Below are 24,532 nucleotides of genomic sequence, written 5' to 3'. Positions count from 1 at the left end.
ATGTTGTTTTTATTTTCATTCATCTCAAGATATTTTCTAATTTCCCTTGCGATTTCTTCTTTGACCTTTTAGATGTTTAAGAGTGTGTTGTTTACTTTCCACAATTTGTGAATTTTTGTTTTTTTCTTCTGCTGTTGATTTCTAGTTTCATTCCATTTTGATGGGGAAAAATACACAGTATGATTTCAATCTTTTAAAATTTATTCAGGCTTGTTTTGTGACCTAACATATGGTCTACCCTGGAGAATGCTCCCTGTGCAGTTGAGAAAAATATATATTCTGCTGTTCTTGGGCATAGTATTCTCTATATGTCTGTTAGTCCAATTTGTCTACAGTGTTGTTTGTGTTATTTATTTATTTATTTTCTGTCTACTTGTAATATTTGCCATTGAGAGTGTGGTATTAAAGTCTCCTACTATTATTGTGGCCAATATTTTCAATAGGGTCTTTGTGTGGCAACCTGAGGTTTTATATGGCTGAGATTATTTCTATTGCACTTTTCATATTTAAATGCCAATCCGGATGAGTGCAAGATTCTAGATTCAAAGATTTTTTTCTCCAATACTAAAAAAGTATAACTCAGGCTGGGCATGGTAGCTAACGCCTGTAATCCCAGCACTTTGGGAGGCCAAGGCAGGTGGATCATGAGGTCAAGAGATTGAGACTATCCTGGCCAACATGGTGAAACCCCGTCTCTACTAAAAATACAAAAATTAGCTGGGCATGGTGGTGCACACCTGTAGTCCCAGCTACTTGGGAGGCTGAGGCAGGAGAATCACTTGACCCCAGGAGGCGGAGGTTGCAGTGAGCCGATTGTACCACTGCACTCCAGCCTGGTGACAGAGCGAGACTGTCTCAAAAAAACAAAAAACAAAAAACAACCCATAACTCAGTTTTTTGTTTTGTTTTGTTTTGTTTTTTGAGATGGAGTCTCACTCTGTCACCCAGGCTGGAGTGCAGTGGTGCAAACTTGGCTCACTGCAACTTCTGCCTCCTGGGGTCAAGCGATTCTCCTGCCTCAGCCTCCCGAGTAGCTGGGATTACAGGCATGCACCACCACACCTGGCTAATTTTTGTATATTTAGTAGAGGTGGGCTTTCACCATGTTGGCCAGGCTGGTCTCGAACTCCTGACTTTGTGATCTGCCCACCTCAGCCTCTCAAAGTGCTGGGATTACAGGCACGTGCCACCATGCCCAGCTAATTTTTGTATATTTAGTAGAGGTGGGTTTTCACCATGTTGGCCAGGCTGGTCTCGAACTCCTGACTTCATGATCCACCCGCCTCATCCTCCCAAAGTGCTGGGATTACAGGCGTGAGACACTGGCCAACTCAGTTGTCATTTTTGCAGAAGTTTTTGAAGCGTCTAATATGAATATGTTACCTGTTCATTTGTAAGGGATGTTTCCTTCTGAAAACTTTTAAAAATTTGCCTTTGATATTCTTAAATTTTACTATATAATGTGTCTAAGTATGAAAATGATTCCAATAATAGCTGTACTATTTAACTATGTAAGAATTTGTGTACTCTCCATGTTTTAGCCAAAATTTTAGGAGACATTGATGACTTTGGGTTTTATGAGGGTAGGAACTATGTTTTGCTGTCTCATAGCTGTATCTTCAGTGCCTAGCAGTGTTCTTAGTATATGGCAGATGTACTAAACAAATATTTGTTGAATGAATGAATAACTGAATCATCACCCAGGTGACTGGCAACTTTTCTATGATTTTCTAAAATATATTATTTCTTTTGTAATTTGTCTCAATAACTAGGGATTTTTTTTACAGCAGACAAATAAGAAAAAGACATCTAATAGAATTTGACACTAAACTGAGTTAGTTTCAGTAAGTGGTCTACAGGTTATAAGAAATATTTAAAAATACATAGTTAGGAAAAGAACCATGCAAATTACCATTGGCTTATATACTCATCTGAAATCTGAAAGATACTAGTCTTGGTCAAAAATGCATCAATATGTATTTATACAGTATGAGTCACTGTATAGTATCACACTGTACTTGGTTTACAACCCTTTCTTCCCTACTAAACTGTGACCAACTTGTTAAAACCATGTTTTTGAAGGAATAATATAGATGACAAGAAATTTATACTTTATTCCTTTAGACTAGTGATATGTACCACAATAATTAAAATACTTAAAAGCAGAAAAAAGTGGTAATTTTAACTTTTTTCCTTCAAGAATATCCTCTTTTATCAATGAATGCTAAGTTAAAACACAAACAAAAGTGGAAGACAGAATGCGGACTTCCTTCATTTAATTCATCTTTGTTATGGTCTTAGGCTTATTTTTCTTAGTGGAATTATTATTTTCTAATGATATTTGACCATGTGTGAACTCCCCCCATCATCTGCTTTTCTTAACTATCATCTAAAAATACAGTACAAATGTCCACCTTTAACAGGCATGTAAATTTTCAGGGTGCCATAGACTTAGGAACTGACACAGTCTTCCTTTTAAGAAAAGTAATATGGCTGGTGCAGTGGCTCATGCCTGTAATCCCAGCACTTTGGGAGGCTGAGGCGGGCGGATCACAAGGTCAGGAGATCGAGACCATCCTGGCTAACACGGTGAAACCGTCTCTACTAAAAATACAAAAAATTAGCCAGGAGTGGTGGCGGGTGCCTGTAATCCCAGCTACTCGGGAGGCTGAGGCAGGAGAATCACTTGAACCCGGGAGGCAGAGCTTGAAGTGAGGCGAGATCGCGCCCGTGCAATTGCACTCCACACAGAGCAAGACTCCATCTCAAAAAAAAAAGAAAGAAAAGTATAAAAAGGTTGATAGAAAAAGAAAAGAGATCCTCTCCTGGTTGTGAATATCAAAAGCCCAAGGACAATTCACAGCCATACGAGGTCTTATTGTGACAACACTAGTAAATGCATAAAAACTTTAAGAAAATGTTTTCGACAGTGAAATTATTGCAGGCTTTTAGATATTGAGAACCTATTTGTGAAACTGAACTATATAAATAATTAATAGTAAGAAAAATAAAGCTCATGTTTTTCTACAGAAATTGAATGAATTATAGAAATTTGAGAAGGTGTTAACAGTCTTGAAAATACGAATTCTTTGGGTTTTGCATTTCCACTGTGCAAAAGTGGTGTGGGATATTTCAACCAGTCTGTCAAATAATCTGTGCATAAATTGGAGACAGCAGTTCCCCTGAAAGAGTTGCTTTATATTAAAAAAAAATAGTATCCAGTTTAAAAATAGACTCACTTACCTTTTACATGCTTTTTATGTTTCCCTGTCTTAATTAATTCCTCAACTTAATTTCTTTTTAACCAAACACTGTCAATTCCCAGATCATGCCATTGCATTCCAATTTAGGGCAACGTGATAAAAATGATCCTTATAAATGAAGTATAATATTATATTTGCATTCAGAATCAACTATTCAAGTCTGCATATCTTGTAATGGCCATAGAATTCTCTTTATTCTTGTTTCATGGTACCTAAGCTGTTAATTACTTTGGGAACACTTTTGAAAAGTAAAACTTTGGCGATCATCTTTACAAAGTATATAGACATGGTTTAAAATTTGAACCTAAAAAATTTAAACCATGTCTATATAGCTTCTGTTTTGAAAAAGTCTGCCTTGCTTAAAGAATTTAAGCAATCAAAATTCAATTCAAGGAAAGTTGCTAAAGATGAGGTGATGCATTCTAAAATAACTGAGAAAAGTTATCTTCAGCAGAAATCATACAGAATTTTAGACTTGAAATGGAGCCTATAGGTCATGTAATCTGAAGACCACTAGTGGAGTCCATGGTAAGAATAGAAAAAATTTTTCACCCTAGATTTCACATATGATTCAAATATGTAATGTTTCCATGAAGATTTACACAATATTGTAAATCTACATTTTGGGAGGGATTATCTTGATGTCCTTCAAATGTAATTCATATTACTTTAGAATCTTTACGGGATGAAGGAGGTAGATTCTATTATGAATATGTAATTGATTTTTGGAGCTTATTCGTTGGAAAAATACAATTTTGTATTTTTCTAGATGGGAAAAAGTCTTTCTGTGGAACTTACATCAGCCAGCTCTCTATGCTACAACATTTTTAGATATGTATGAGGGAAGGATGATAAGGATTAAGTCCAAGCATTATTTGTCAATATTTTATGTGAAATCTTATTCAATTCATAATTTAACTTTCAATAATTAGTTTTAGCATTTTAAATTTTATTGTAATTAAGTCTGCATTTGTTGTATTTATTAAAGCAATATTAATCTATTGATTTACATTTACATTTTAAACAACCTACCTTTGTTTATTTAAGGCTAACAAAGCTGAGTAGCATGTTCTTATATGGACATGCTAGTGTTTTATGTTGATTATTTTTATAAGAAGTTAATCATATATGACATAAATCTCATGTTTCATGTTTATATTTTTGCATTTGTCATTAAATTAAAATCTTACATTAAAAAACAAAAGAATGCCAAAAGGAATGCTCCGAACATAACCATACATGCATCATTGACATGCAAATTTTGACATGTAAACAATATAATACAATCCTATTCATTTAAAGAGTTAGAATAAAAGCATGTCTAGGAAGGCAGCTGCTTTGTAAGTAGTCCTACAAGTGGTATAATTATACCACTTCTTTCATCATTCTAGTACTTTACCACTCATTTGATATTTGACAGCTGTGCTGGGATGACTGGAATATTTGAATGTGTAAAAATAACTTGTTGGATTGGTTTTTACATTTTTTTCTAATTTTAAAGTTTTCTAAAAGTTTTGCATTTTACATTTTGTTTTTAATTTACTTGGAATTTAACTTTGTGTATAGGATAAGAAGTTCAACCCTATTTCCCTCCTCTGTGGAAAAAAAGTTCCATCACCATTTATTCCTCTGTTCCTTTTTGATGTTTTATCAAAACTGCCTTGATCATTCTTGGCACTTTATGCTTTCATATAAATTTTACAATCCTCTTGTCAAGGTCCAGGGGAAAAAAACCTGCCAGTAATTTGGCAAGGAATTGCACTATGAATAACTTTGGAAAAATTGACATCTATATTTTTTTTATACCATGAACATGGTATATCTCTCCTTTATGTAGGTTTACAATATGGTTTTATTATTGCTTCTATAAGCAACTTGCACACATTTTTAGATAATTATTAGCTATTCTTATATATTATTGGTTGCTACTGTAAAAATACATTTTAAAAATTATATTTTCTAACTTGTGTAGCTAGTGTATAGAAATACAGTTGATTTTTATAAATTGCACTTGTATCCTCAAACCATATTGAATTCTTATTCTAAAGATTTATTTGCATATTCTCTTGCTTTTCATGTGAATAATAATATTGTTTGGAATAGTAGCAGTTTTGAGTCTTCCCTCTCAATATCTATAATTTATATATAGTATCTTTTATTATTGAAATGGTTAAGATCAATGATGAGTAGAAGTAGTGATAACAGATATCATTGTGTTTATGGTTTTAAAAAGACAGTGTCTAACATGTCATCATTAACTATCATGCTTGCTGCAGGTTTCGAATAGATACTCTTTATTAAGTTAAGGAATTTTCCTTTATTGCTTTTTTGCTGATATTTGGTTGGATTTTAGAAAATTTTTCGATCTGTTGAGATGACATAATTTTTCTTCTTTATTTCTTAGTGTGGTAAATTTCACTACTAGATTTTCCAGTTTTAAACTATATTTGCATTCTTGAGGTAAACCCAACTTGGTCATGATGCATTATTATTATTATTATTGCTAGTATTATTCAAAATTAGATTCAGTTGTCCAGTATTTTGTTTAGAATTTTTGCATATAACTGTAAGTAAAATTTGCTTATAATTTAATTTGTCATGATGTCCTCATTAAATTTTGCTATCAAGATTTAACCAAGTTTATAAAATAAGTTGGGGAGTGTTCCTTTTTTTGTATTCTCTGGAAGAGTTTATGTGATATTTATCTATTCCCTTTGACATTTGGCAGAACTTTCCTGTACAGTCACTTATATCTGGTCTTTTCTTCAACTACTGATTCAAGCTTCGCCAACGGTTATAGATTTCTTCAGTGCTTCTTTTCCTTTTTGATTTTTTTTCTTTTTTTTTTTTTGAGGTGGAGTCTCGCTCTGTCGCCCAGGCTGGAGTCCAGTGGGGTCAACTCGGCTCACTGCAACCTCTGGCTCACGGGTTCAAGCGATTCTCCTGCCTCAGCCTGAGTAGCTGGGACTACAAGCACGTGCCACCACGCCCAGCTAATTTTTTGTATTTTTAGTAGAGACAGGGTTTCACTGTGTTAGCCAGGATGGTCTTGATCTCTCGACCTTGTGATTTGCCCACCTCAGCCTTCCAAAGTGCTGGGATTACAGGCATGAGCCACAGTGTCCGGCCCCTTTTTGATACATTTTTAAAGGCAATATAGATTTGAACACTTGGGCATGAAATCATTTTTAGTATACTCCCATATTTTTCTGATCTTTGAATTCTCCTTAGCATTGCCCTATTTTCCATTCCTAATGTTTATTTGAGTCTTTTCTCCGTTTTTCTTGATTCATTTCACCAGTGGTTTGCCTACTTCATTAATCTTTTCAAAGAATCAACTTTTGGCTTTGTTGATCATCTCTGTTGTGTTTTTTTTTTAATTACTCTTTAACTTCTGTTTTTTAATTTTTCCTTTTATTCTAGTTTCTTTAGGATTAGCTTGCTGTCCTTTTTTAAAGTTAAGTTGGAAGCACAATTAATTTTCAGCTTTTCTCCTTTTTCAATGTAAGCATTTTTTACACTTTAGCAATTTCCCACAAACTTTGATATGTAGTATTATTATTCAGTTCTAATGGATGTTGAAACAGCAGGACTCAAGGGATGAAATATGAGTATAAGTTCATTTATTGGAACAATACTCATTCAAACCCACTTTGAGAACCATTTTTTTCTTCATATTCTTGAAAGGCAACTAGGAGAAGTCTCATGATTCTTCTAGTCTCTCTTGATAATAAAAAAATCCTGGGGTCACTTCTAGCTACTAAAAAGAGACAAACAAAAAGTCAGTTTGGTAAAGTCCATGTAATAAAAAAAATTAAGACTTCGACACTTGTTTAACTTTAAAGACTTCCCCTTTCAGAGCTCACACTTGGTACAGGCAAGTGGTTGGCAGGGGAAAATGTGGGGGTGATTGCTTCTTTTATATGATTTATGCTTCACCTTCCTCTCCTACTTTCTAAGCTGCTTCCAACTTCTTTAGGGATGATTTGGAAAAAGAGATAAATATAAGGAACAAGGACCAGGCCAGGATGTGCATGCTTCTTTCTAGCAACCTAGATGCAATTACCCAGGCACTACATTATGATATTATCTTGGCTTGGAGTTTCTTAGGTAATGCAGATTGTATACATTCAAATCCTAAATTTGTGGGCATAGCTGTGGTTTCAAAATTTCAGAAGGAATTAACAATACCCCTTCAAAAATCCCATGCCAAGGCAGACAAATCCCTCTTCATCCTCCTTCTTTTCTGCTGTCCAGACTTTTTTCTTCTAGTTCACCATTTCACTAAGGATGTTACCTTTCAAGCTTTCTGATTTCAAATAAGAGGTTCAGTTTCAATGTGGGACCTTGCGGGAGCTTAAGACCATGTCTTCTGCTCCCACAAGCCTGTTAAAATTCAGATCTTTTTGTAACTGAGCCAGACAAATGTGTCCAGGAAAGGAGTGGTATATGTGCCATCTTAATAAACTAGTTTCGAGTTCCTTCCTTATTTTTGACCTATGAGTATTTCACATACTTCTTGAAAGCTCGGCTATGCATTTTGAGATTTTTTTATTTTTTAAATTTTTATAGATTCAGAGGGTACAGTACAGGTTTGTTACATGGGTATATTGCATAATGGTGAGATTTGCGCTTCTAGTGTACCCGTCACTCAAAGAGTGAACATTGTTCCCAACAGATAATTTTTCAACCCTCACCTCTCTCCCATCCTACTCACTTCTGGAGTCCTCTGTGTCTATTATTTCCTTCTGCATGTCCATATGTACCTATTAGTTAGCTTCCACTTTTTTTTTTTTTTTTTGGAGACGGAGTCTCGCTCTGTCACCCAGGCTGGAGTGCAGTGGCGCAGTCTCGGCTCACTGCAAGCTCCGCCTCCCGGGCTCACGCCATTCTCCTGTCTCAGCCTCTCCGAGCAGCTGGGACTACAGGCGCCCGCCACCACGCCCGGCTAATTTTTTTGTATTTTTAGTAGAGACGGGGTTTCACCGTGGTCTCGATCTCCTGACCTTGTGATCCGCCCGCCTCGGCCTCCCAATAGCTTCCACTTTTAAGTGAGAACACGTGGTATTTGATTTTCTGTTTCTGAGTCATTTCACTTAGGATAATGGCTTCCACCTCCATCCATGTTGCTGCAAAAGACATGGTTTTATTCTTTTTTTTTTTTATGGCTGCAATATATTCCATGGTGTTTATGTACCACATTTTCCTTATCCAGTCATCTCGTGATAGACACTTAGATCGATTCAATGACATTGTTATTGTGAACTTTACTGTGATAACATACAAGTGTGGGTGTCTTTTCAATATAATGATTTATTTTCCTTTGGGTACTCAGTAGTGGGATTCCTGCATCAAATGGTAATTCTATTTTTAGTTCTTTGAGAAAGCTCCATACTGTTTTCCATAAAGGTTGTACTAATTTACATTCCCATCAACAGTGTATAAGCATTCGCTTTTATATTTTGAGAGTTTTTATAAACATGTTTCAACCAGTGTTTCTTGGTGTTTTGTTGCAGGATTTTTATACTTACCTGACATGAGGTATTAAATGTTCTATTATTTGAGCCTATTTATTGAGTCTATGAAGTAAAAATGGTGTTGGTGAATATTCGAGGTGTAATGATATATGGGACCATGACATACTTCTAACACTGACTCTATATATCTTTCACTATACCTCATTCAAGCCTCAAATTTTCCTTTCTTTGGCCAGAGCTTTTTTGTTGTGTTTTGCTTTTTAAATCGTGATAAGAAAGAACATATTATATAAAATGTACCTTCTTAACCATTTTTAAGTGTACAGTTTAATAGTGTTAAGTATGTTCACATTGTTGTGCAATGTTGAGTTTTAAACTTTAAGATTTAGGTTATTTGTGGCAAGGAAGGACAGGTCTATTTTATCCCCTTTCTCTTGCCTTCACTCATCTTTGCTTCCTTCTTCTTTTTTTTCCATTGGCTGGAACTATGTATGAAGGGAGAAATGCTGCAACCTAAAGTCATCTAACTAAAACTCGAAAGACTTAATTTCTTGTGTTGTCTTAGAGTTTCATATCTATTTTTTTCTGGTGCCTTTTTGCTAGATTAACTCACAATTGTGGAGATCTGTCAACCACATACAGATATATATTTGACTTTTGCAGTGTGAAGATAAAGAGAGACTATTTTTTGGCAAATTATTGGTGGCTTTAATCATCCTTCCATGAGCCTCTTTTGAAATGCCTGTGTTATCACCATCTGTGTTTTTTCTCTTTTGTAGTTTTCATTGGCTTAATTTTTGCTAGATCTTCCTTTGCCAAAAGTTTTGTATGTGATTCAGTTCATTCATGTGATTTATCCAACATCACACATATTAACTACAGGAATTCCTTAATATTTTACAAGATATTCAGTTTAACTTTGAAGTGACTGGACTGACAGTGTTAGATGTTCACAACATCAGCACCTAGACAAGGATGTCAATGCAAAGACAAAAGCTACTGGGGGAAGGAATATTTGAGGATGTCTAACTTTATGAGGCAACTAGTTCACTAGGACATATTTTCATGTCATGATTATTTCTGCTTCAGTATACATTGTAAGTACAGCAGTGAGGTTAAATAATAAACACTCAGAAAATGAGGTATCCTCCTCTTTTGTTAGTCACAAGGGTATTCCTTCAACCAGATACCTTCCATTTAAATCAAAATTTATTTCTGAATTTGCTTATCACTTCTATTTAGAGGTCAGCTCTGTCAAGAGCTACATCCTAACTCAATGGACCTCTGGAAAAATAAGACAAAATTACACAACTAGTCATTTCAGAGAGGGGAAAAAAAATCAAACTTCTTCCCTGGTAGTTGTAGGGGAAAAAAAAAAAGCTTGATTAAAATTTCAATTTGCCATTTTGATTTTAGAGACAATGTGAAAAGAGATACAATCCATCAATAACAAGCAGCAGATTTTTCTAGATTTTAAGATTTCCAATATCAGGGTGTATGTTAGAATCAAGAATTACAATTATAATTAGTAGTGTTTTTCGCTGTGGTGCCAGATTGGAGTGCAGTGGCGCAAAGTCGGCTCACTGCAACCTCTGCCTCCTGGGTTCAAGCGATTCTCCTGCCTCAGCCTCCCGAGTAGCTGGGACTACAGGCATGTGCCACCACGCCAAGCTAATTTTTGTATTTTTATTAGAGACGGGGTTTCACCATGTTGGCCAGGATGGTCTCGATCTCTTGACTTCGTGATCCGCCCACCTTGGCCTCCCAGAGTGCTGGGATTACAGGCATGAACCACCGCGCCCAGCCTATTAGCCAAAATATTAAACTGACATAATGGCTATGCAGAATGCAACTTTCAAGTGGATGCATTCCATTGATAATAATAGTAATAACAACACATATATTCCTTACTACGACCAGCCACTGTTTTAGGAATTTTACTTAATTATCTAATTTTTTACAATTACCATTTTTAGGTAGTTTACTATTATTAGCCTCAGTGTAATGGTAATGAGTGAGGACAATAAAACACGGAGAAGTGATTTGGCCAACAACTCACACATAGATGGCTGAGTTAGATGTTTCACTTGGGCTTGAAGTTATTACCTGCTGGTAAGCAAACAAGTGATATTTTAAATGACGCATTTTATGAACACATACTACTAGTTCTTAGTATCTGCCAAAGAATTGAGATCTATTTGCAAACAGCCATATTGTGTTCTTAAGATACTACTGTAGGCAGAATAACGATCCCCCAAAGATGTTTATCTCCTAATCTCCGGAATTCGTGAATATATTAGCTTACATGGCAAAAGGATTCTGCTGATGTGATCAAGGGCAGAGACCTGGAAACGGGAAGATGATCCTGGATTACTCAGGTGAGCCCTCAGAATCTTTTCCAGCTGCAATCAGCGGTAGACTTGAGGATGGAAGGGTCAGAGAGATGGCACATCACTGGCTTTGAAGATGGAGGAAGGGACCAAAGCCAAGGAATGTGGACAGAAGCTGGCAAAGGCAAGCTAAGGATTGTCCTATGGAGTCACCAGAAAGGAGTGCAGCCCGGGTGACACCCAGGTAGTACTTCTGACCTACAGAACCGCGAGATAATAAATGCATTGTCTGTCAGATGATACATTTGTGCTGTTTCAAGCTACAAAGTTTGTGGTTATTAGTTATTGTGGCAATAGGGAACGGATACAGGCCCCGTCAGGTATTTCACTCAATCCATGAAATACCTTACAGTATACAAATTTTAACATGCGCGGGAGCCACTTACGGATCCGTCTATCTGTGCTGCCTGGGAGTGTCAGAGGCCGTGTCCTTCATTCACCTCGCGGGTGGGCGGCGCTGCCCTGAAGATGCTCCCGGATCAGTGCAGACGGCTCAGCGTTCTCCTGCGTTCAGCGAACCGCCAGAAACGTCAGATGGTACGGAGGAAAACACTTTACGCTTTAACAGTATCTTTACGTTTATTTGCAGCAAATGTTGTTGGCTTTGTATTTAAAGTATTTATGATTCACTATAAAGTGTAGGATCCAAGAAAACGCGCTAGTTTCACTTGGCCCCCGTGGGTGTCCCGGAGAGCTCTCCAAGGAGGGAGTGGCTCCTGAAGTTCCGGGGCTGCTGCACCACCACGGAAGAACCAAGCTCCACAGAGAAACCAGAAGCCGCAACCGCGGGGACGCCCTCTGCCAGGCCTCCACCGCCTAAGCGGCCCTTTACAGGTACCGCATTCTCAAGCCGCCCAGTTATTTCCAGCTTCGCAGAATGCCCGGCCCACCAAGCGACCTCAAACCTCGCGACACTCGCAACTCCCGCGGCCCTTCCTGCTACTGGCCTCTGAGGGGAGAGACATCGGGAAGATTACTCCGCCCACAGAAAGGAAGATTTCGTTCTCGCGAGATCCCAATGACAATTGGGGAGCCCGTTCTCGCGGGATTTTCCAAGACCGGGTTGGAAGTTGCGGGGGTTAGGCGACGGAGGTCAGAGCCTAGGAAGATCTGGGGTTCGCCTTGCCAGCCTCCAGTCCTCCACCGGCGGCGGCGGAGCCCAAGAGAACTAGGTGAACACCGCCTTACCAGCGTCACACAGCGTCCCCTGGCTCTGCCGCCGCTCCGGACGTCGCCCTCCTGTTCTCCTTGGGTCCCCTTAGTCGCTACCTTTGCTGGGATCCCCCTCCTCTATCCCGTGGCTTCGGGTTGCCGGAGAGCGATGCTCGGAGGGCGGCCGGAAGTGGCGTTGGCCGCCATTGGCCCGCTGGCCAGCCACCTCGCTGTCCTCCGCCGCCTTCCGGGTGTTACGTGCAGCCGGGCTCGGCCCCGCCCCCTGGCCGGATGGATCCGTCGGCGCCACAGCCCCGCGCGGAAACCGCAAGCAAAGGTACCAGCTCCGCGCTCACCCCTTACCCAGAGGCCTGTCTGCTGCGTCGCGTTGGACCAGTTCTTGCCGGTGCCCTTTGGGTTGGGGTTTTGCCCTGTAGATCCTCGTCAGTGACAGCTGCAGATTGTGAACCCCTCCAGGCCTGGGACCAAATCTCCGATTCAGTGTTGAGAACCTGGACTCGGGAGTCAGCCCGTGGGATCTAGTGCTGCCTCTGACAGTTACTTGCTGAGCAACTTTGGGCAGGCTCCTCATCTGTAAAACTGGGTTCATTACTAGGTTCTTGAGATTATTAAATGACGTGGGGAATACGCAAAGCATTTATGTGACCCCGCGTCTGGCCCATATTAAGCACTCAGTAAACATTATTTTCATTCTTTATCCTTGTATGTCCCAGTTGTTAGTGAATGGCAGAAGTTTGTTGTAAGTAGATAAATGAAGGTTGAGATATTTAGTTCAATTGAGTTTTATTGCCTATTGAGTCAGGGCATTATATTCTGCCTTAAATAGGAGGTTTAAAAAAGGTGTGATTATCTACCACAAGTCATCTGGGATGCCTTCTGGCACCCAAATGAGTAGCTGTCATTAATAATTGTGCTGTATAACAAAAGCTACCAGGTATTGAGTGATTTTCCTGAGCCCAGCAATATGCTGATTGTTTACTTGCTTTCCTTTGAGGAAGATATCGATCTCATTAAATAGATGAATGCAGAGCTAAAGCTCAGAGAGGGCAAGTTACAAGCCTGAATTCTAGGAATTGATGAAACATGTAAATACCTGTAGGAGACTGGCAGCTAAAAATAGATGAAGCTGCCGAGTGGACATTGTGACTGGGACGCTCATTCCTTTTGATATATCTAGTCACTCTGGTATTTAGGGAAATTGGTGGAAGGAGCAGAAAGCTCCAGGGCCCCGAGGTGGGAACACGCTTGAGGAATGCTTGAGGAGGCCATTGGAGTGAAAGAGGGAGGGAGAGACCCTATCACCAGAATGAGTTGAGTTGGTAATTAGTTTAAACCAAAACAAATGATTTCAACTCACTAAATTATAGGAGACTTAACCCATTTCTCTGTTAAATCCAACAGGAAATCTTCACAATTTAAGCAGTTGTTCTGTAGTTTGGATACTGAGAGATTCCATTTCTAACTCAAACTTAACTGAATTTATTTCGTTCTTGAAATTATCCAAACTCAGAAACCCAAAATACTCCAATAAGTTGTGTGATTCCCTTAAGGCTTTTTTTTTTTTTTTTGCACATGCTGTACACTTATCTGAGATACAGTTCTTGGACCCCTTTTCCTTTTAAATTAGGTTTCTGAATACTCCCTTCTCATAGCACTCTTCTTCCAATGCACTTTTTACAGTTATGAATATGTTTGTGTACTTTTTAGTTTTCTCGCAAGATATCAAGGATTTGTGAGATAATTTGTAATAGGCCAGGCGAGGTGGCTCACACCTGTAATCCCAGTACTTTGGGGAAGCTGAGGCGGGAGGATAGTTTGAGGCCAGCCTGGACAACATAAGCGAGACCCTGTCTCTACTAACAATAAAAAATTTAGCCAGGCATGGCGGTGCGCACCTGTAGTCTCAGCTACTCAGGAGGCTGAGGCGGGAGGATGGCTGAGCTCAGGAGTTGGAGTTTACAGTGAGCTATGATTGTGCCATGACACTCCAGACTGGGCGACAGAGACACTCTTTGTCTAAAAAAGAAAGAAAAAAAATGTGTAATAAATTCACATGTTCATGGAATGTCTGCTGTGTGACTCTGTGTTGGTCCTGGGGATAAAATTTATAACAGTACAAACTTTTTCTTGGAAAAGAAATTACTCTCTACTGGAAGAAAAAGACAAAAACAAGTGGACATGATAATTAAATGTTATGATAAGTGCTACAGAGGCAATAAAATGATGAGATAGAGAATAATGGGCACCCTACTCTAAATAGGTGGACTGGGAGCAGAGAGACTGGTTAGGCATATTTTAGGGAAAGTTGATGGTGGCATGCTTTAAAACAGAGGTCTGCAAACTACTGCCTGTGGGCTAAAACTGGTGTGACACTTCTTTTTCTAAATAAAGTTTTATTTACAAAACTGTGCCCATTTGTTTATGTATTGTCTGGTTGCTTGTGCATTACAAGGGCAAGAGACTGTATGGCCTACAAAATCTAAAGTAACAAATAGCTAATAACTGACTCTACAGAAAATGTTTGCCAGCCTTTGCTTTAGAGAGATGGTGGCATGGAGGAAAGTGATTCATTTTTGAAGTAGAAGCAGGACATTCTGATGGATTGGATGTAAGGAGTAATATTAAATGAGGTTTAAGGGCTGACTAATGGTTTTCTACCTTGAAAAGTTGGTTAGATCATGATGCCAGTTAATGAAATATAGGAAGACTATTAGTCACCATCATTTTTGACATTAGTTTTCTTCATTTTATACCCATTGTGTGGTATAATATTTGGTGAATAATTTGTGCTTAAATCACATATGTTGAATAATAGATAATAAAATAAGTCAAAAAATGATAGGTTAGGCAAACACATAATGGGAGATATATGTGTTAAGAATTGCTGTAAGGGTTGCTTTAGGTTTTAAGGTGCAAATAGTACTGTTAAGAAAATTGGGCCCATTGACCTATATGTTGTTTTACTTGTACAGTGGATCGAGGCTTTAGTTTGACATTAAAACACTCTTTTAGAATGGTGTAACAGTTGTCAACAGTTTGGGTCCAGAGAGTAGAGTGGGAGAGAAGGTTTTTCCCTCTGTACTCATTATTGTTATGGTAAAATAACCTCATCAAAGTTAGTGGCTTTACTTTTGAGGAACAACTGATGGATGAGGAATATAATGAGCTATTCTTGCTTTAGATAGTATAACCATGTCATGTTGTAATCTTAAATGTTATAAATATCTAACTCGAGGTCATCAGGAAGACCCTAGGAAACTGCCAGTGGTTATCTGATCTCAGTGCGAAATGTATAAGAAAAATAATTCTTAGTGTTCTTGTATTTGTAGCCATAGAATTATTTTTGGATTCTTGCCATAAGAAATTCCATTTGGAAAATTACTTTTACTTAGTTTTCTTTATTTGATACTTTTTAATTGTACCAATAGTATACTCTATAGGCTCCCTCCTCGTTCATAGTGGTATATTTTCTGAGAAAATAGATAGCTGTACAGTTAGTCACAGAATAAGTTCATAGAGAGGTAATACTCTTTAAAGAATAATAGGATCTTAGCAGAAAGAGATCTTAGAATTCATCTCTTAAAATAAATATTCAAAACCCAGAAGAGGAAAAGCTGTGACATCACTGTAGTTGAACTGGAGGTTCCCATGGTTAGCTGTATAAAAGCAGTGGTTGAAGTAAAGGTTTAGAGGCAGCAATATTGCAGTGAAAAGAAACAGCTGTTTCTAGAGAAAGGCAATGGAATAACTGTAAAAAAGCAGACAGATGAACCACAAAGCATTGCTGTCCAGAGGATTTTAGTTTACTCATTACCAAGTCCTATTCATGATTACTCTACCATATCATGAAATATATGTGTGTATATATATGTTCATGAGTCAGCAAGAATATTTTAGTCAGTGGTTCTCAACCCTGGGTGTGCGTCAGAATGATCTTTTGAATTCAACAATAACAACCAAACAAAACAATAAAACCAGATGCCTGTGACCCCTATCCACTGAATAAGAATCACTAGAGGTGGTGTCTAAGAATGTATATTTTTAAACTCCAGGGGAGATGATGACACATAGCCAGGGTAAGAACCAGTGGAAATAAAGTATGTACCCTTTATTCTGTTTATTATAGGAGAATATCTGAAAATCTATTTTCAAAAAATATCTATACATGTTATAATTTATCTTGTTCCAGTTTTTTGGAAAAGGCATTTATGTGAGGTATATATTGTTTCTCACAGCTGTGGATAAATGAGGTGTTACTTTATAAGCTAGCTTTGGAAACTTTATTTTCTTTATTCTTGCAGACATATGGCATCCTGGAGAAAGATGTCTTGCCCCTTTTCCAGATAATGGAAAACTTTGTGAAGCAAGCATAAAATCTATCACAGTGGATGAAAATGGCAAGTCATTTGCAGTCGTCTTGTATTCAGATTTTCAAGAAAGGAAAATACCTCTTAAACAGCTTCAAGAAGTAAAATTTGTTAAAGATTGCCCTAGGAATCTTATATTTGATGATGAAGATTTGGAAAAACCTTATTTCCCAAACCGAAAATTTCCATCATCTTCTGTTGCTTTTAAATTATCTGACGATGGAGACTCTATTCCTTATACCATCAATAGGTATTTGAGAGACTACCAAAGAGAAGGAGCCCGGTTTCTTTATGGACACTACATCCATGGAAGAGGGTGCATTCTGGGTGATGACATGGGACTTGGAAAAACAGTACAGGTATTTATTTTAATTATGTTATAACAGTAAAGTCACTTTACTGTGTACATGAGTGGATACTATATGTAAATCTTTATTTGTACTGCTGTTATGATAGCTATTTTGTGTGTTCGTGTGTATGTTTGTGTTTGTCTCACTAACTAGATAGTGAAGTCCTCAAAGCTGAGGACAATGTCTCAGTTATTTTGTCATTCTTCAGTACCTATGAAATATTTTATTCCAAAATAATGTTTTGGTACCACTTGGTTTGATTTTACCTTTGGTAATACTGGTACTAAGATATCAATATATTTGAAGTCATTTAACTTTCTTACTACTTTATGGAAGGAAAGCGTTCTAATGTTTGTTATGCCGTGTAGCATGGTTAAATAGTGCCTATAGGCCTTTTGTGCATATTGTTTGAAGTTTATCATGTTAGAAGTTTCTTAATCTGGAATCCCTGGGTCACTAGCAGTTCTGTTTGAGAACTTTAGAGAGACTTCAAAATTCCCTAAAATGTGTACTAGAATTTGTACACATACATACTTTCCTAAAGAGGGGATTTGTTGTAGTTAATCTGTTTCTGTATAACAAATTATGCTAAATTTAGCAGCTTAAAACAATATTCATGTATTGTCTCACAGTTTCTGTGGGTCGGGAATCCAGCTGCCGCCTAGCCTGGTCCTCTAGCTTTGCCTCTCACAGGGCTGCAGTCATCTCAAGGTGACTGGGGAAGATTCACTTCCTAGCCCACCTAGGAAGTGAATTGTTTGTTGGCAGGATTCAGTTCCTTGTGGGTTCTTGGCCTCAGTTTCTTGTGAGCTGTTGGCTGGAGGCCTCCTTTGCTTCCTTGACACATGGGCCTCTTCATGGGGCATCTCACACAAGGTAGCTTGCTTCATAAAAGGAGAGCAAGTAGGAGGGCAAGAGACAGCACTAGTAAAACAGAAGTCATGGTCTTTGGTGACGTAATAACACAAGAGACATCCCCTCACTTTTGTCATATTCTCATTAGAAGCAAGTTGCTAGGTACAGCCAGAACTCAAGGGAAGGAGATTAAACAGGACTGGGAATATTAAGAGGTGGGTATTATTGGGAGTCCTGTCAGAAGCTGCCTACTACAGGGTCTTTAGCTTTCCTTAGATTTTCAAAGAGGTTTGTGATCCAAGAATAATAGAGTTTTGAATCTAGATTTTATACTAAACAATCACTTTAGATTTTCAGGAGTGCGTGCCTAGTTTGTGATTTATTCTGCTTCCTTTCTTATAATTGAGTTTAACTTATTTTCTTCTTCATATTACCTCCATTAGTTATTGGAACTCAAAGGTAAGTGGAAAACTAAATTTAACATTTATAAATAGCCAAATTTCAGGCACCAATGATGGAATAAGGAAAAATAAAAGAAAAAAATAGCCAAATAATGCTACTGTGTGTAAAGGTCTGGTGTGAAAAACTAGGCTAAAATAAAGTCTTTCAATAATCGTATTACCATTAACCATACTTTATGTTCCTTCAAGCCTAGGCAGTGCAGATAGTTTAGACCTGCACACTGGACATACTAAATGATTGTTTGTGGAATAAATGAATTTGCCTTCTCCATTTATTCCACAAACAATCATTTAGCACGCCGGCCTGTAGGTGGAGGATAGACAGCAAGAATAAAGAAAAGAGCCTTCAAGAAACTACCACTGAAACTGACCCAGCAGTCCCAGGACAGTTTTGTTTGTTTGTTTGTTTTTGGATAAACATAGAAATTGACCCTTCTGGTCCTAAAGCTTTAAACTTGTATTTGTTTTATCTGAGTTACTTCCTCAGGAAAGGACCCCCAGGCCTCTCAAAAAGTATCAAAGAACTGAAACTCACCAGATCATAGAATTCAGACAGTGAGACACCAGGCCTGTCATTCATCAGATTACTTCCTTAGCCCTCCCAAGTTCCTGTTTTCCCATACATTGTTACATTTCTTCCCTGCTGTAAAAACTCCTAATTTTAATCAGGGAGATGGATTTGAGACTGATCCTTGGCTACAGTGCCTGATTAAAGCATTTTTCCTTGGCAATACATGTTGTCTCAGTGATTGGCTGACTGTGTGGTGAGTAGCAGGTCTTAGACCGAACCCGTGGTGTTTCAGTAATGCCATCTGTGACCAAGATTACAGATGAGTACTAGAGGAAAATTAATTAATTAATTAAAGCCCTGCTGTAACTTTTCACATATACTTTTACTGTTTTTGCCTGTGGTAGAATGTTTGTTACTACAATTCTTTGATTAGCCAGTGCATGTTCATCTTCAAAATAAACATGAGGCTGGGTTTGGTGGTTCACGCCTGTAATCCCAGCACTTTGGGAGGCCGAGGCGGGCAGATCACGAGGTGAAGAGATCGAGACCATCCTGGCCAACATGGTGAAACCCCATCTCTACTAAAAATACAAAAATTAGCTGGGCATGGTGGCCCACGCCTGTAGTCCCAGCTACTTGGGAGGCCAAGGCAGGAGAATCTCTTGAGCCTGGGAGGCAAAGGTTGCAGTGAGCCGAGATTGTGCCACTGCACTCCAGCCTGGCAACAGAGTGAGACTCTGTCTCACACACAAGAAGAAATGTGAGGGTACTACGTACAAAAAGTGATCTGTTTGGGAACCACCATCCTGCAACTTAAATACAATTCGAATTCAAATTCTTTTGCACATTGTAGTCTCAAATTTGAAGGCTGTCTTTCATCTCTGAGGCCCATGTTACAAAGAAATTTATTTTACAGTTCATAGGATTATTTTTAAAGGAGCTGATTTTACTGCAGAATTTTCTATTACCTGATACGCTGTAATCATGAAAGGACTTGGAGATGTTGTGGTACATGCTGTTAATGTGCTGTGCAAGTTTTTGAGGGAGCACCGTCTGAAGATTAGGAAATGGTTTCTGTACTAATTTTGATACTCAGCTGGATTTGTCTGATGCTTGGGAACCTAGTTCTCTGGTTATTGTTGTTATAACTCAGGGAATAATTTCTACATAGATAGGTGGTTTGAAAGACCCATTTAAGATAGAGCTTCTATAGATAGATAAAGCTTTTATAGATATAAGCCGGTTGAAGAAATATGAATGATTACTGTGTTAACTAAAATTTCAGAATGTAGTAAAATTAATTGATAATGAAGATAGACCATTGACATTTACTGTTTGAGCTATAGTTTTATCTTATTTTCTTCTTTTTTGTTCCTATTTCTTGATTTCATCCATTAAGTTTCCCCCTTTTTATATTCTAATTTGGCCATGATATGAAATTGAAGTCTTTTTAAAGCTTGTTTTACATACCAAATAAAGTTTCCTTCCCTCATTTCAAATTTAAAAGTAGGTGAATTTAATATTTCACATTTTACAGGGGATGAGAATTGAAAAATGTCCATTTGTTCTAATGACATAGAAATCATTGATATGCTGAGCAAGAGCCATTTTGCTGGAGCTTTCAGACACAAGCCATAATGGAGTAGGTGAAGACATGGACATAGAACGTATATTTACCTCTTTAAGAAATATGGCTTTGAAAGGGAATAAAAGTGACCTAGTAGTAGCTGAAGAGAGAGATGAAAATTTGAGGGGATTTCTTTTTTGTTTGTTTTGTGTTGTTTGGGGGTAGGAAAGACCTGAGTATTTTTAAAGTGAATTGGAAGGACAGATCTGGTGAAGAGGGCACAGATGAATATGCAACATATGTAATGATATGCCCACATACATACATATAGTTCTGTGAACACACACACAAACATACATATGCAAAAAATAGAGTCACATAATAACTACTATCTTATAAACAGATTGAAGATTTTTTTTGTCAAAGATTATGAACTAATTTTTCCCAAATATCTTCTGACATTTTTCTAAAATATTAGAAGGGTTAAAAGAATGGTACAATGAGAAGCCATATTCTCACCACTTAGATCTGTTAATATTTCATTATACATGGTTTTGTAATATCCATCCATCTTTTGTTGCATTTTAAAGTAGCAGACATTAATACATTTTATCCCACATACACATATCCAAGAAAAGATCATCACAGCCAAGATGATGAACATATCTATCACTCCCAGATTTCCTCATGTCCATTGTGGCCTTGATATGTTAAACACCATGCAGTTCATCACCTACTATTTTTGGTTTTAGTGGGACTGAAAAATTAAAGATACTTAAGGAAATTTGAATACAAAATCCAAGATTTTTATGACTATCTCCCAATATTTCACAGGATTTTCACATCTGATTCAACAGGTAACTTGAAAATTAATCCCTTTGTACATTTACGTGATAATTAGCTAGTATAAGTACAGTAATTTCAACTGGAGTATACAAGTTTGGGAACCTGACCTTTGGTAATCAGACCACTCAGTGATAGGAAAAGAAGGTGAGTGGGTGCTTACCATGGAGTAGTGGTTCTCTCAAGTGGATCTTTGGGTCAGCAGCATTAGTGTCACCTGGGAACTTGTTAGGATTGTAAATTCCGGGGTCTCACTGCAGACATACTGAATTGTGAACTCGGGGGGAGTGGGAGAGGACGGCAATCTGTGTTTTAACAGATGCTTCAGGTAATTCCGAGGCCCACTTAAGTTTGAGAGCCTTTGCTCAGACGGTATGTTTTTCAGAGGGGATAGAAAACTTTGATTAATCTGGTGAGTTCAGTGAACATTGATTAAGGGATGTTTAGTCTATGTGAATCTTTTTTTTTGTTCTTGTTTTGTTTTTTTGAGATGGGGGTCTCACTCTGTCATTCAGGGTGGAGTACAATAGCGAGATCTCGGCTCACTGCAACCTCCGCCTCGGGGGCCCAAGCGATCCTCCCACCTCAGCCTCCCAAGTAGCTGGGACCATAGTTGCTCACCACCATGCCCAGCTAATTTTTTGTATTTTTGGTAGAGATGGGGTTTTCCCGAGTTGCCCAGGCTGGTCTTGAACTCCTGAGCTCAAGTGATCTGCCTGCCTTGACCTCTGAAAGTGCTGGGATTACAGGCAGGAACTACTATGCCTGGCCTCTGTGTGAATATTTATACATAGGATGATGACCATTTCATAGTTAAAAAAAAATACTTTAGAAATGGAAATGATATTAGAGATAATTTTGTTCAGCTTTTTAACTTAGTACGTAAAACAGGCACAGGAATGACTTCCCTATCTAGGGTCAGGCACAGAAGTAATAATTTTCATTTCTATTCTAGAACTCTTATTTTTTTCCTCTTCTATCATATACTGCCTTCTTCTTTCGACTTAATAATACAGTTAATTAAAAGCCTTTTACTCAACTTTTAACCATTTGTTCAATTGCTTGACATTTAATAAGTACTCACTCTGGGCCAGGCACTGTGATTGGCACTGAAGAGCCAATATAAATATAAATGCATATGATACCTACTGTGATGGTTACTACTGAGTGTCAACTTGATTGGATTGAAGGATACAAAGTATTGATCTAGGGAGTGTCTGTGAGGGTGATGCCAAAAGAGATTAACATTTGAGTCAGTGGGCTGGGAAAGACAGACCCATCCTTAATCTGGTGGGCACAGTCTTATCAGCTGCCAGTGTGGCTAGAATGTAAGCAGGCAGAAAAATGTGAAAAGAGAGACTGGCCTAGCCTCTCAGCCTGCATCTTTCTCCCATGCTGGATGCTTCCTGTCCTTGAACGTCGGACTCAAGTTCTTCAGTTTTGGAACTCGGACTGGCTCTCCTTGCTCTTCAGCCTGCAGACATGCTATTGTGGCACTTCGTGATTGTGTGAGATAATACTTAATATAACTCCCCATATATCTCTATTCCACTAGTTCTGTCCCTCTAGAGAACCCTGAGTAATACACCTACCTTACAGAGTTAACAAAAGAGTAATAAAAGGAAATGAGGCCAAGAGTCATCATCTAGTCTGGTAAGTGGGTTGGAGGGGAGAAACAAGCCTGCCTGGGGGTGTCAAAGAAGACTCCACGGAGAAATTGGTGTTTTCATACTTTGCTTTTGGAAACCCACCAAACTTTGAGTTTTGAATTGAGTTTTAATGAATTTTATTTTTTACTGAAGGCATAGCTCTAATATAGTATTTGAAAGGTTTATCACAAGAGAAGGGCTCAAATTCATTGAATCAAAATAATTTAGTTTTTAATCGTAATGTGGTAATTAGCTTTTACAGACACCAAAGTCTTAAGGACTACTATTAAGCAGATGCAGTAATATGTCTTACCATATTTATTTTCTCATCTGCTATGCAAAGAAGATAATAGTACTTTTTGAGTAGCAGAGAGAGAATTTTGCAAAGCATGAAGACATTCTTTGAATTTTTGTTTCTATATTATTAGATATTACATTATTGAAAATGTCATTACTGAAGGCTGTCATATTAAAAAGATGTATAGTAAACCTCACTCTTGAGAGAAATGGGATTGCTGATAATTAAAGCTTTCTTAGGTTATTTTCAGTACCTTTTTTGGATAATAAGATCTTCAGTAGATTCAAAACTACACTAAAATATGAAGGTTCTTGGGATCTCAAGTCATGTTATTCACTCAGGAATATAGTAATAAAGAGAAAAATAATATTGTCTTTTTTTCGTTCATTGAGAAAATGCTATAATATCCAGTGTGGAAGGTTAATTAGCCCCCAGATCCCTGAGCCCTTTTAAGCAGAAACAAAAATGTACTAGTATTTCACAGATAAAATTGTATTTCTTGTTTTGGCATGTAGTTCTGATTTTAGGGGAGAACTTTGTAAAGATAAGTGAGCTAGACCCCATTTCAAAACAGCACTTTGTGTTTTGTTTTTGTTTTTTTTTTCTTCAAAGTGAGCAAAAATCATACTTTTGAAGTGTGGTTCTGAACCACTCTCTCTGTACCTTTGTATCTCCCAGGGAGTTGAAAAATAAGGTAGTAGACATTTTTTTCTTTTTTGTCCTATAAGAAATAGACAATTTTTGCTATGCCTTCCTCTGTTCTGGTCTAAGGGAAGGTTTGTTGCCCTTTTTCCCAGCCTCAGATTTACTCAGTATGTCATGAGCTGACTGTGTGAGGAAAGATGACTTATAAAACTGTTGGCTTGACAGAGTTTAGAAAGGAATGCGTGTAAAAACAGAAGGCTTTCCCAGAGTTGTATTTCATTTCTGAAATGCAATTTTTGGCCTTTCACTATTCTAGAGGTGACTGATTTAAATACTTGTTTTTGTTCATCTATAAGCAATTTTAGAACTATTCCACAATAAAACATGTTCTGGCTTTTTCTTTGCAGATAAGTTTTGTAAACCTTCATTGTAAATTTGTCTGTAGTCTTCTGTGAATTAGTATTTTGATAGACCTCTACTGGACCACTATAGTGTGATAAGATGGCTAGATCTCCACCCAAAATACGTATTTCCTTTGCCTTCTTAAGAGTTTGGGCTAGCTGACAGAGACTGCATTTCCCAGATCTCCTTGCATGTCAGTGGAGCTTGTGACTGGGTTCTGCCAGCAGAAATAAGGGTAGAAGTGATGAGTGCCATTTATAGTCCTGGTCTATAAAATTCAC

General features: G+C 37.8%; 1 protein-coding gene and 1 long non-coding RNA gene across 17 annotated transcripts in view; one reads left to right on the top strand and one right to left on the bottom strand.

Annotated features, from left to right (window-relative positions):
- The window catches only part of LOC134736295 (uncharacterized), a 67,978-nt gene extending 56,386 nt beyond the window's left edge, over positions 1-11,592 (bottom strand). Inside the window, exon 1 of one of the 2 annotated variants that reach the window (XR_010120212.1) lies at positions 11,517-11,592. This is a non-coding gene — a long non-coding RNA (uncharacterized lncRNA). Of the gene's footprint in view, positions 1-11,045; positions 11,114-11,516 lie in introns of those variants that run through there. The other variant, XR_010120211.1, reaches the window with a different exon arrangement.
- ERCC6L2 (ERCC excision repair 6 like 2) overlaps positions 1-24,532 on the top strand; it is a 183,474-nt gene that overhangs the window by 10,608 nt on the left and 148,334 nt on the right. For 5 of the 15 annotated variants that reach the window (XM_063636886.1, XM_063636883.1, XM_063636885.1 and 2 more), the window contains one exon: positions 16,605-17,029. In XM_063636886.1, coding sequence (XP_063492956.1) covers positions 16,605-17,029 — 425 coding nt within the window. Of the gene's footprint in view, positions 1-10,984; positions 12,620-16,604; positions 17,030-24,532 lie in introns of those variants that run through there. The other 10 variants (XR_008656593.2, XM_063636890.1, XM_055271815.2 and 7 more) reach the window with 3 other exon arrangements.

This window comes from Symphalangus syndactylus, chromosome 3 (genome assembly GCF_028878055.3).
Source record: "Symphalangus syndactylus isolate Jambi chromosome 3, NHGRI_mSymSyn1-v2.1_pri, whole genome shotgun sequence".
In the NCBI taxonomy this organism is placed as follows: domain Eukaryota; kingdom Metazoa; phylum Chordata; class Mammalia; order Primates; family Hylobatidae; genus Symphalangus; species Symphalangus syndactylus.
Note: the sequence above shows the minus strand (reverse complement) of the source record. Positions and strands in the feature narration are given on the sequence as shown.